The 13,344-nt window shown below is 34.9% G+C and overlaps 2 protein-coding genes and 1 non-coding gene across 6 annotated transcripts in view; 2 read left to right on the forward strand and 1 right to left on the reverse strand.

Moving 5' to 3' along the window:
* The window catches only part of LOC131660530 (probable 2-oxoglutarate-dependent dioxygenase AOP1), a 31,356-nt gene extending 23,235 nt beyond the window's left edge, over positions 1–8,121 (forward strand). The window contains exons 1-4 of one of the 2 annotated variants that reach the window (XM_058929785.1): positions 6,839–6,965; positions 7,058–7,218; positions 7,350–7,659; positions 7,749–8,121. In XM_058929785.1, coding sequence (XP_058785768.1) covers positions 6,963–6,965; positions 7,058–7,218; positions 7,350–7,659; positions 7,749–7,991 — 717 coding nt within the window. In that variant the 5' untranslated portion in view covers positions 6,839–6,962 and the 3' untranslated portion in view covers positions 7,992–8,121. Of the gene's footprint in view, positions 1–6,800; positions 7,219–7,349; positions 7,660–7,748 lie in introns of those variants that run through there. The other variant, XM_058929784.1, reaches the window with a different exon arrangement.
* On the forward strand, positions 2,718–2,824 carry LOC131593693 (small nucleolar RNA R71). The gene has a single exon (XR_009281078.1). It is a non-coding gene; the product is annotated as a small nucleolar RNA R71 (small nucleolar RNA).
* Positions 7,795–9,852, reverse strand: LOC131660531 (cinnamoyl-CoA reductase CAD2-like). Of its 3 annotated transcripts, none has more exons than XM_058929788.1 (3): positions 9,694–9,852; positions 8,616–9,550; positions 7,795–8,535 (listed from the first exon to the last, which is right to left on the reverse strand). In XM_058929788.1, the coding sequence occupies exons 2-3, from the start codon at positions 8,754–8,756 to the stop codon at positions 8,245–8,247; spliced, it is 432 nt and encodes a 143-aa protein (XP_058785771.1). In that variant the 5' UTR covers positions 8,757–9,550; positions 9,694–9,852; the 3' UTR covers positions 7,795–8,244. The 3 variants fall into 3 exon arrangements, with proteins under 3 accessions (XP_058785771.1, XP_058785770.1, XP_058785769.1); XM_058929787.1 differs by having other exon boundaries at positions 8,616–8,875; positions 9,384–9,852; XM_058929786.1 differs by having other exon boundaries at positions 8,616–9,852.
* Positions 9,853–13,344: the final 3,492 nt, after the last annotated feature.

The raw sequence follows: 13,344 nt of genomic DNA on the forward strand, positions 1-13,344 counted from the left end.
TGAAATGGCATTTTTCCCAGTTAAGGACTAGGTTTACGCTTACGCATCGTTTAAGCACCATTTCAAGGTTTTCTAAACATGTTTCAAAACTTCCTCCACAGACAGAGAAGTCGTCCATAAAGACCTCCATTATTCCATCTAGGAAGTCGGCAAATATTGCCATCATGCATCTTTGGAAGGTCGCGGGTGCATTGCAGAGTCCAAAAGGCATTCGTCTATAGGCGAATGTACCATAAGGACAGGTGAATGTGGTCTTCTCTTGGTCGTCAGGGTGGATAGGAATTTGGAAAAATCCGGAGTATCCATCCAGATAACAAAAATGTGAGTGTTTAGCTAGGCGTTCGAGCATTTGATCTATGAAAGGTAAAGGGAAATGGTCTTTTCGGGTAGCTTTATTTAGCTTTCTATAGTCAATGCACATCCTCCATCCAGTTTGGGTACGTTGTGCTACAGATTCTCCTTTTGCGTTAGTGATTACAGTGACTCCTCCTTTCTTTGGTACGACGTGAACAGGGCTAACCCACTTACTATCAGATATAGGATATATTATTCCAGCTTCTAGCAGTTTTTGGATTTCCTTTTTAACCACATCGCTCATAATAGGATTTATTCGCCTTTGATGTTCCCTAGAGGTTTTACTATCGTCTTCGAGCATAATGCGGTGCATACACAGAGAAGGGCTTATACCTTTCAGATCTGATATGTTGTATCCTAAAGCGGTAGGGTATTTTCTTAGGACATTAAGTAATTTTTCAGTCTCGGTTCGTCCCAAGTTGGCGTTCACTATAACTGGTCGGTTTAGTTCTTCGTCTAGAAATTCGTATCTAAGATCGGTAGGAAGTGTCTTCAGCTCTATAGCAGGTTTCTTTGGTCCAGGTATAGGATCAGGGGTTAAAGCTAAGCATTCACTCAGGTGGTTATCTTGATATTCCTCACGCCAGTTGTCATCTTCAAAAATTGGCGGCATAGGAATTCTTAGGGTTTCGGCTTCCTTATTTGGTTCGGATTTTATTTCCTTGACACACTCGTCGATTATGTCGGCAGAACAGCATGTGTCAATTATAGAAGGTGCTTTTAGGAATTGGGAAAGGATAAATTCTATTTTCTCTTCTCCTACTTCGAAAGTAAGCTTTCCTCGCTTTACATCTATAATTGCACCAGCGGTCGCTAAAAATGGTCTTCCTAAAATGATCGGGATGTTAGAATCTTCTTGGATATCCATAATGATGAAGTCAGTCGGGATGTAGAATTGACCTACACGAACAGGGATATTCTCTAACATTCCTACAGGATATTTGACTGAACGGTCTGCTAGTTGAAGAGACATTCTTGTTGCTTTAAGCTCACCTAGATTGAGTTTCTTACAGGTCGAAAGAGGCATCAAACTAACACTAGCTCCTAAATCGCACAAGGCTTTCTCTATGATGGTTTTTCCAATTACGCAGGGTATAGAGAAACTACCAGGGTCTTTCAGTTTTGGAGGCATGTTGTTTTGGATGATAGCGCTACATTCGGCGGTAAGCGTTATAGTTTCGTTATCCTCGAGTTTCTTTTTGTTTGATAAGATTTCTTTTAAGAACTTAGCGTACGAAGGCATCTCAGTTATGGCTTCTGTGAATGGTATGGTTATGTTTAATTGCTTCAGAAGTTCTACAAATCTTTTAAATTGCGCTTCGGTTTTTGATTTGGCTAATCTTTGAGGGTAAGGAATTGGTGGCTTGTAAGGTGGTGGTGGAACATAAGGTTTCTCCTTTTCGGGTTCCACTTCGTTATTGTTCTCATCAGTCTTAGCAGTTTGTTCGTCGGTTGTTTTCTTTTGGGTTTCCTTTGGCTCTTGTTGTGACATGGGTACGTTTTGGGTTCTAGGATCTATGGGTCCATCGTAATTAGTTCCACTTCGTAGTGTTATCGCGTTCGCATGTCCTTTAGGATTAGGTTGTGGTTGAGCAGGAAACGTGCCAGCAGGGGCAGCAGTAGGTGCTTGTTGTTGAGCTACTTGTGAGATTTGAGTTTCTAACATTTTGTTATGCGTAGCTAAAGCATCTACTTTGTTCGATAGTTGTTTTAGTTGCTCGCTATTGTGGATGTTTTGATTCAGGAAGTCTTTATTGGTTTGTTGTTGGGAAGCTATGAAGTTCTCCATCATGATTTCTAGGTTTGACTTCCTAGGGGTGTTTTGAGCAGCTACAGGCGCTTTTTGGTAGCCAGGTGGTACAGCAGGTGCTTGTCCAGGCGCGTACAACGCATTGTTGTTCTTATAAGAAAAGTTCGGGTGGTTTTTCCATCCAGGGTTGTACGTGTTAGAATAAGGGTTTCCTTGAGCGTAATTTACTTGATCAGATGGGACTCCAGTCAGGAGTTGGCATTCAGCAACTACATGCCCAGTCAATCCACAAATCTCGCAGTTAGGTGCTACAGCGGCAGCGGTGGCTGAAGGAGTGATGGTCAAATTCTCGATCTTTTGAGTTAAAGCGTCTACTTTAGCGTTAACGCGGTCTATACCACTAATTTCGTACATTCCTCCTTTGGTTTGGGCTTTCTCTAGAGCGGCGCGTTCTCCTCCCCATTGGTAATGGTTTTGTGCCATGTTCTCTATGAGTTTGTATGCTTCATCATGGGGTTTGTCCATTAATGCTCCGCCAGCAGCGGCATCTATAGTCATTTTAGTGTTATATAAGAGACCACCATAAAAGGTATGGATGATCAGCCATGGTTCGAGTCCATGATGAGGGCATATTCTAAGAATGTCCTTGTAACGTTCCCAAGCTTCGAAAAGCGATTCGTTATCTTTCTGGGTAAATCCGTTGATTTGACCTCTAAGCATAGCAGTTTTGCTAGGCGGAAAGTATCTTGCTAAGAATACTCTCTTCAATTCGTCCCACGTAGTTATGGAATTGGAAGGCAGGGATTGAAGCCACGCTCTCGCTCTATCTCTCAAGGAGAAAGGAAAAAGGCGTAATCGAATAGCTTCGGAACTAACGTTGTTGGCTTTGATAGTGTCGGCGTATTGCACGAACACAGATAAATGGAGATTGGGGTCGTCTACAGGGCTTCCAGAGAATTGATTCTGTTGAACAGCTTGGACCAGTGAAGGTTTCAGCTCGAAATTGTTCGCTTCAATCGCAGGTGGTGCGATACTTGAATGCGGTTCAGCGCGCGAAGGAGCGGCATAGTCTCTAAGAGGACGAATAGCAGCCATCTCTAACTTCGGGGTGATTTGATTGATTTGATCAGTAAAAATCAATTCCTGATTAATCGGAATTTCTGCTACTTCGGGAAGGTTGCGAGCTCGACGTTTAACGTTAATGAAACGTTCGATCTCGTTAATTCGTTGTATTAAGTCTCCTCCTTGTGAACGAGTATTTGGCATACAATCGTTCAAAAAGAAAGGGAAGAATTTTCCTAGTCTCTACGGTGTAACAGTGAGTTACGATATCGACTTAAATAGTCCCCGGCAACGGCGCCAAAAACTTGATCGCGACTTTACGTGTCTATAAATCTGATAACTGCAAGTGCACAGTCGTGTCGTGTAGTTTTAAAAGATATCGAATCCACAGGGACTATGAATCGATCTACCGTTATCTAAGGTTACTATGTAAAGCTAGGAGTACTAAAATTTCGATTGTTCCTAAGGGAAAGTGATTGTGAGAGAATAAAGAATAATAATAAAAGACAGGTATCAGTATGTATTTCGTTTAACTAAAGGTAATCCGAAGGTCTATTGGCTTTTGCATAATTAAATTAAAAATCTTTACTAATTGCAATTGGTTAAAAATCCTCGTCTCAAACTTTCGCTCTGTTGAGTCAGACTACTATCCTAATCCTAATGTACGCTTTCGCCATCCCATTAGATTTTAGAAGAGCTTTTTGGAAACAATGTAATTAATAAAATGCCTATTTTACGAGGTCGTTATCTATTTAAATCTCCTAATCTCAAACTTTCGCTCTGTTGACTCGGAACATGCTAATATCCCTAACGTACGCTTTCGCCATCCCGCTCGAGTGTAAAAACAATTTTTGAAAATAAATAAGTTCCAATTAGTTTTAATACGCTTTCGCCATCCTTAAAACTAATGTCCTATGTCTACTATCCAGTTAAAGATCTCAAACTTTCGCTCTATTGATTTTAACCTTTGACCGTCCTAATCCCTCAAACTTTCGCTCTATTGGTTTTAAGACTTACTAATCAAACTAGACATATAAACCAAAAATAAGTGATAATTAATAAAACATAATTTAAGCCAATTTATTTCGGATCCCTACGGTTAACTTACTCTACATACCGACACCTTTAATATTTTAGCCAGACATATCAATACGATTAAACATGCATAAATCGGTTCGGTTCGTAATAATAAGCATATTAAATGGCATATAATATATCATGCAAATAAATAATATAAATAAGGCGGTAAATAAAAAACCTGAATTAAAATAAATCTGGATTGAATTGAATCTTGAAGTACTCGAACTTCCACCACAGGTTGGCTGGATCGTTCTTCGGAATTTAAATGGCAGAAAATAAAAACAAGGAAAATAAAGCGATAAACCTAACGTAAGGCTAGATCTATGAAAAGTTCACAACAATTTCCAGTGTAGAAATCGTTGTGAGAAAATAGACGGTTAAATGAAAGCAGAATAAGGAAAAGCAGTTCGCGGTACAATTTCGGCAGCACTTCGTTGGCAGGAAATCGGACTGATTGAAGTGAAGTGACAGGTCCTATTTATAGGAGGAGGTATGCAGTTGCTTTGCGTGAAAAGAGGAGCTTTTTGCAGACCAGGACGTGGAGACGTGCGTCTCCGATTCTTCAGGGAGGCAGCTGATTGACTTGAGACGTGCGTCTCAAGTGGAGATCTTTTAGGGAGGTGGAGACGTGCGTCTCCCCTTTGCTGAGGTGGCAGAGACGTGCGTCTCTGCTTACTAGTGTGGCCTGGGCTGCTTTCCTTCGTGGGCTTGATTGCTCTTTTGGGCCTTTTGGGTCCTAATTGCACCCCTCTTTCGTTTCAGCACCCCTTTTCGTCTTTTAAGCATAGATATTGGTCATTTAAGCTCGATTTTCTTTCCTTTTCGCAAATAGTCGTAATTGAAGTGTAAAACCTGAAACAAAGCAAATACACGCGTAATATCATAATAAATTAACATAATAAACGGAAAATGCTATAAATATCTATGGATTTTAGGCTAAATGTACGATATAAAATCGTGTTATCAATTTAGAGGAAAAAGTAATTGTAATGAGAAGAGATCTCCTTTGGTTTCGATTGAGTTGAGTTTGAAGGAACTGATTGCTTTAATTTATAGCCCTGTGTACGTGCATCATTGTTTCTTGCTTTACTATTACAAAGCACATTATTTGAGATTCCTTTTTCTTTTTATGTTCACAACCTTCAAAACGTCACAACCCCAACAAATAAATACTAGGTATACACATAAAATTATACTACATCATTTAACTATTTTTAAAATATACTAGTACTAATTATTTTCAATTATTTCTCGTTTTCTAATTATTTGGTCATTTTCTAATTTTCATCTAAAAGAGTACTAGTACTTCATAATTGACATGGCTATGACTATTTTTATTTGCTAGGAGTTATGTCCCTTGCAAAATGTAAATCTAAATTAAAAAAAAAAGAATTTTTCTACATAAATAATCACTTATTCTTATAAATATTTATTCTAATAAAACATACAGAAATATTTTCAGCAAACATAAATTTATAAATATACATTTTTATTGGTCATATTTATTCTAATAAATTTATAAATATACTTTTTTATCTTATTAATATGTTTTTTTATTGGTCATATTGGTCAACAAACATAAATTTATAAATATTTATTCTAATAAAACATACATAAATTTTTTCAACAAACATAAATTTATAAATTTCTTATGAATACACTTAAAGACATATTTTTTTTTTCATACAATCTATACGGTTAAAAAAAGTATATTGTTTCTTTTTTACAATAAAACATTAACATAATATAGTTTTTTTTAAACATAAACATTTCCCTTATGAACAAAAACATAATATTGATTTTTTAAAGAAAAAAAATAGAGAAGAGAAAACATTTTAAAGCAAAAAATAGAGAAAATATGTACCTTGGATGAACACACAACAATATAGATTTGAATTTTTTGGTTGCTTTGGTTGATATATATATATATATATATATATATATATATATATATATATATATATATATATATATATATATATATATATATATATATATATATATATATATATATATATATATATATATATAGTATCTGAAATCAAAAAACAAAAGATAAGTATTATTAATAAATATGTTATATACTAAATATATAAATTGGATAAACAATTAAATAAAAAGTTATTACCTTAAGTGTTTGCGGGGAGGAAATGACAATAGAGAGAAGAAAGGATATGAGATAGGAGAGATAGAGAAGAAGAGATATGAAGAAGAGAGAAATGGAAGAAAGTGAAGTGGATGGGAGAAAGTGAAGAGAAGTGGATAGTTATATAGTGCAATTGGTGAGGGGGAAGTCCCTCACAAATTGTAAACATCTTTTAAGAACAACTGACCACTGCACAAGAAATGATTGATGAGACAACTGGTCAGCATTTGCGAGGTGCAGCCCCTCACTGATTGCAAAGTCAAAATTTGTGAGAGGCACCCCCTCCCCCACTGATTGCAAAGCGGTAAAAATTTTCAAAGCGGTAAAAATCTATGTTGCTTATGAGCATAATTATGTTCCATTATTGACTTGATCGGGTTGTTTTTTTCTTCTTTCTTTCTAAAACAGTTTGATACGGCGTGAAAACCGTTCTCGGAAACTAAAGAAAAATGGGCAGTGAGAGTGGAGTCCCAATTTTAGATTTTCGTAAGAGCACTGAAATTACTTTAGAAGAAGGAGGTCAAGGATGGAAAGAAATGAGTAAGAAAGTGAGAGTAGCACTTGAGAGTCATGGTATGTTTCTCTTAAGGTGTGATGAAATACCGAAAGAATTACAAAATAAAATGTTCACCGACATTAAATCTTTGTTTGATCTACCTGAGGAGACAAAGACGAAGTCCATTGGCAAAAGAGCTTATAGGGGTTATTCGTCCAAGAACCCTACCCTTCCTAATAGTCAAACATTCGGTATTGATGATACTTTTGATCCAAATGAGGCTCGAAGCTTCACTAACCTCATGTGGCCTGAAGGAAATCCGAATTTCTGGTATTTAATTATTTTACTTTGTTAATATTTTAGCTTACTTTAATAACTTTGCTTCAAAATATCTTATTATTTTGTAATGAGATGAGGCATAATAGATTATGTATATACAGTGAGGCATTAATTTCATTAAGCTCACAAGCACGGGAACTAAGCTCATGTATCCTAAAGATGATTATGGAGGGCTTTGGTCTTCTAGAAAATTACATTTCTGAAATTAAAGAGTTGTGTAGAGGTAATGATACACGGCTGACAAAGTATCCACTTCCTAAAGAAACAAATGATTCTGTGATTACTTTTGTGCCTCACACCGACAAATCAAATCTTACCATTATAAGCCAGAATGAAGTCCAAGGTCTTCAGCTCCTACAAAAATCGGGTAATTGGGTTAACTTAAATGTTCCTCCAAATGGTTTTGCTGTAATGGTTGGTGACATATTACAGGTAATATATAACTATCTATACATTATTTCATAAGTAATTAAATTAAGTTACTTTTGTTATTTGTTATGATTATAATGATTAATATATAGGCATGGAGTAATGGAAGATTTAAAGCACCAATACATAGAGTGGCAATAAGAGGAAACAAAGACAGATATGTATTTATTCTTTTTTCATTTCCAAGGGAAGAAACATTCATTAAGGTGCCCTCTGAGTTAGTAGATGAAGATCATCCTCTCCGTTACAAGACATTCACGTATGAAGACTTCATCAATTTTATTAAAACTGTTGGCACTAAATTGGGAGCACTTGATGACTTTGCTGGAATTTGATATCTCATTATGAGATATCGGCAATACTCCTTTTCAGTTCTATAGTTTGCCTAGGACTGCATAGGTCTGTGCTTGTATAATTATAATTTAATCTTGGTGCAGTTTGTATGTGGAGTTGTTTCTGTTGTAATTTGTCCTTGGTGCAGTTGGTATGTGGTTTTGTTCTGTTTCAATACTATATGATGTAATAACCTTTTCCTGTCTTAGCATTTCTTATGCTCTGACTTGGATTAATCAATGTTAAGTTCAATAGTCAGATTTTATGGTCCAAGAAGTTGTTGTCCTCAATCAGTCTCAGATTCGCGCATTGGTGATTTGGTCCGTGTCGGTTTATTTCTGTTAGTCTAGTGCTGTCTGCTGCGGGAGTGTTTTTCTCTGCAGGTGTGGTTTCGGAGTGTCTACTGTTTCGACTGAGACCAATTTGTGGAATTTTTGCATTTATGGCAGCTCCCGATGAAACATGCACTATTCGTTTGACATTAGCAATTTTACAAGCTTGAAGTACATTGCATGTTCCTTGGGTCGCCGGTTCAATTACTTCCTCCTACAATATTAAAGAAAAATGAGAATTACAATAAAACTAGTATGCAAAAGAAAAAAATATTTTAAATATGTTTTGGTTACCAAAGGATTTTTAACGTGACCAAACGGAATAGGACAAGCAAGGTGGAAAACACCTCTGCATCCCACAACTGCCGGGAGAATAGAGCTATAATCCAAAATATTTGACTTAAAGAGTCGAAGCTGATTTGGAAAAGTAGTCATTATTTTGCCTAATAGTGGATATTTAGTAAGACAGTCTGGTTGTGGTACTTTAGTGGTCGCATGTACGTAATATCCCTTCGAGAGCAATAAATTGAGTAGCCAGGAACCAACAAATCCATCTGCGCCAATGACACAGAGAATATTTATGTGTATACCTAGATTAAGGAAGCAAAATGATTTACGTAAATTAAGGAAGCAAAATGGCCATTATGGTTTTTCCGTTATGAATGTTGTCAAGTGATTGAAACAAGATTTTTTTGGAGAATTAAATTTAAATAACAACATATGAAAGTTTAATTAGAACTTTAAAAACCCTATTAAATTATTAATACTTGTTGAATATGTCTTAAAATACTTTCGTGAGTTCGCTAATTTCTATTTTAGTGAATACCATGGAAAACTATACATTGAAGATCAAAAAGGCAATTCATATATATAGCATATATATAGCACATACATGAAAACATAATCTAGCTTATTTCTATTTTTGTCAATAACATGGAAAACTATACATTGAAGATCAAAAAGGGCAATTCATATAGCACATGAAAACATAATCCAACAAGCATAATTTTTAAACTAGTGCGCCTAAGTTACACATTTAAGGTAGAGACTTAGTATTCTCACCTTATTTATTAATCAAGGAAATCATAATTGTTGTATGGAGCTTCCCTTTTGAATAGAGTTTTTTTTCTCTTCTTGAGTTTCATTGCTTGAATTGAGAGGAGAAAGTAATTGTAATGAGAAGAGATCTCCTTTCGATTGAGTTGAGTTTGAAGGATCTCCTTTGGTTTCTAATGATCAAAGTAACAGATAAAGGAATCATAGAAAGAAACTAACATAGGATCTACCATTTCATGGAAGCTATGGGAAAGAAAAAAAATTGGAAAGACCCAGAATAGTTTAGAAGAAAAAAAATGGAAACTTTGAGACTTACAAAGAAAGGATTTGGGGATTTGTGATGTGGGTCATGGATTGAACTGGAAGAATTCGTTGATAGGTTTAGTTAGTGATATTGGAGTTGTTTGATTATTTCTTTGAACCTTTTCTCTTTTGCTTTATAGAGGAATGCGATGCCCCACTTACCACTAGTAGCTTGGGGTTGATTCTTTATTGTTAACCATGGTTACAACTTCCTTGCTTTATAGAGGAATGCGATGCCCCTCTTTTTCTTGTTGTTTTTCTACATCATCTACTACTATCCTTTTCTTTGCTTTTTTTATTTCTTTTCTATTATTTTATATTACCAAAATACTCATTAATAAATATTGTATTGTAACATGACAATATTGAATTTGAAAACATTAATAAATATTGTATTGAAACATGACAATATTGAATTTGAAAACATTAATAAATATTGTATTGTAACATGACAATATTGAATTTTGAAAACATATGTGTGTGTTTTTGCTTGTTAATTAGAAGAACTCTAAGGTCCGTTTGGTTGGAGGTAAATGAAGGGGAGGGGAAGGGAGGGAATTTTTAATAGTTTAGGTTTTTGGTTCAAATTTTAAAAGGGGGAGGAGAGGTAGATGGAGGGGATCAAATTCTCTCCTGAGTCTCTTTTTGCTTCCCCAATTTGAGAGAATTCGGAGGGGAGAGAAGATCGTTCATATTAATTATATTTACATATTTATCCTTGTTATAATTTTAATTAAACTTTTTATGTGTTTATGTTACTTTTTAACTAATGCAATATATTTGTTAGATTTTATTGTATTCAATAATTTTTTTAAACTTATATATTATAATCGTTACGTTTTTATAATTTTTTTGATGTTATCGAATTGAATACTTATAAATAGTAAATATCATGAATCTTATAGTAAAATTACAAGGTTGTAATTTTAAAACGTAGGGTTGTAAGTTGGAAATTTTCTTAAGCTTTGAAATTATAATTTTTTTTATTTTATAATTAATAAAATATACTATAATAAATTTAAGAAGTTAGAACAAATAATAATAAACTAAATTATCTACTTTCTCTACTTTTTCAACTATGTATTTAGTTTTATTTATATTATCAATATTTATTATCATATATTTAGCAAACTTTTGTTCGTGCATCAACTAAATTTAAAAGAAATATATTTTCTTAAGTTTTAATTTAAATATTAAATTGAATTTATAATTCTTGTATAATCTCTTTAAGTGTTGAAAAATCCTAAACGCTCTCTTCTCTCTCATCTAGCAAAAGCTTTCCGCTGCCACCACTATTTCCTTTTTAAAATTTGAATCTTCGACTTCAGCATGTAGCTAAGTTGGTCGGTGGTGCAATGAGGTCCTTCCTCTGCACTACCGTGTTTCCTGGGAGTTTTCCGTCGATGACTTTCACGCGACCGCCGTCGTGTGTTTTCTCCTCGTGGTTACTCTCTGTTTTGTGCCGCCAGAAAGTGGTTGTTTCACTTTTCTCTGACACAGCTAGCTTGTTCATGTCACCGGATTCTAGTTGTTTGAGTATAGGTATTGATTTTTGGATATTTGTTGATAGAGTTATGCTACTTTTACCCAAAGCCATTTACACCGTATGTATGATAATGGTTTAGTGATAAGTGCCAAATTGTAGTTATTTGTGTATATAGTTTTACGACACTTATCCTCACTTTTCTTCAACTTATGCGTGAACGCGTGCATTTTCGTTATATTTGTACATATTAGATATTATTTGCATTTTTTATTAATTTAAGTACCATTTGATAGTTTTCTATTCATTTTGTAGGTATTGATGCGTATTTGGAGCATGAGCAATAAAGTGTCGAAGACACCACTTCAAACGTATGATTTTGAGCATTTCATCGGCGGATAAGGTTCAAAAAAGTGATGATAAAAATTATCAATTTGGTTGCCATTTATTCATTGTTAGATAGAGCATGGAATAAGTTTTCCAACGCTTCGAACCGGGCGCCAATCGCAGTTACGGTTCTCAAGTTATGCCAAAAACAAGATTTTATCTTTCTGTTGAGGGCGCTAAGCGGGCTTAGTAGGTTTGAGTTTGGGTTGAATATAAGTTAATTAAGTTTAGGGTTTGTAACATAATGCGGTTTGATTTCGTTTATAAAATATAAATCGCAAACCAAATTGAGTCGTGCGGTTTGTTAATATATGACCCAAACACATCCGAACCAAATGCATTTTTTGCGATTTTTTCAGACTTATCTATAGACAGCAGACGCCTCCTCTGGAAGAGGACAATGCCTATTTGGAAAAATTGTATGGGCCTTCCCTATAGGAGGTACTGGCAACTTTGGCTCGGTATACATGACATGCCTCAATTACTTTTCTCATTGGTAGGCCACTATGAAGCTCTTTTGTCAGACCCGAACCATATTAAGAAGAAATAGTTGGAGGAGAGTGATTGTAGTCTAAAGCTTTAGCGAGATAAGTACTTGCAGAAAGTAATGATAACTTATACCTCTCTTATTAGGGTAAGAGATACTTTGTTTCCCTTCAATCTCAATGGTTCTCTCTCCAACTAGGTAACTCATCTAGTGAAGATAGTGGTGAAAAAGAACCAAACTTTGACTCATATTCGGGGTAGTTTATTGTCTACTCATTTGGAAATAAGAGTAGGGGTATCTTTAAAGAGTCGACTCATTGGGAAGAAAGAGTTATACCCTTGAGGCAGTTTTATAGTCGTTAGAGAATGCTTTGCAGTAAGTGGATCATTTTATCGCCCTCTAGTTGTATCAAGAGAGAAAATATGGGTAAATTAAATACTCAATGATGGAAAGATCGTTTCTATATAGAAGTAATCCAGTTGAACAATTTTTTTATGTACTTCATATGGAGTACTTTGTAATGGGAGCATATGTATACACATTAATGTTTTTTTGGAATGAAATACGTTTTTACATGTCTTAGGCATACTTTTATGATCTTGAGTGCAAACTTTGGATCTTGTGCAAACTTACAAATTCTTTTTTTGAAGTTAATTAGATGTCATTGTGATCATCTTTGGTCAAAGTCTAGTTCCCTTTCCCCCTTAATTTTCTTTGTGATGTGCGGAATTGATTAATATAAAAGGACGTTAAAAAGTATCGATCAACACCCCTTAATTTATGTGTACCGAACCTCGACCACATCAGTCGCATACGAGTTCGCAGTTACTACACACAACCCCAAAGAAATGAACTTTTGAGAAAATAGGATATTTCATTTATAGTTGCAAAATATCCTTGTACATAAGGGGAATGGTTATTCAATCACATCATTTAATATAGATTGAACGGAGAAAACATAATCCGACGGGCTAAGTACCACTTACTCTTCATTACCACGATAGTTTTAAATCGTAGTTGGGATTGTGTGTGCAGTTACAGTTGTAGGCGTTGCAATTGTGATTATTGCATCATAAATTTTAATTGAGAAAAGTTTTAAATACACCTTTAAAAATACTTAATGTTAGAATTTTTCAAATGTAAATTGAGGTTTGAAGTTATACATTTTTAGTTCTTACAAAAATACTTGAAGAAACATGTATGAAAATGTATGAAGTTGTTCCAAATATGACAAGACATGTGATTTCAAATTACATCATTATTACGGTCTGATGCGATTGGAAAGATAACTGCATCAACAATATTAT

This window comes from Vicia villosa, linkage group LG3 (genome assembly GCF_029867415.1).
Source record: "Vicia villosa cultivar HV-30 ecotype Madison, WI linkage group LG3, Vvil1.0, whole genome shotgun sequence".
NCBI classification, from domain to species: domain Eukaryota; kingdom Viridiplantae; phylum Streptophyta; class Magnoliopsida; order Fabales; family Fabaceae; genus Vicia; species Vicia villosa.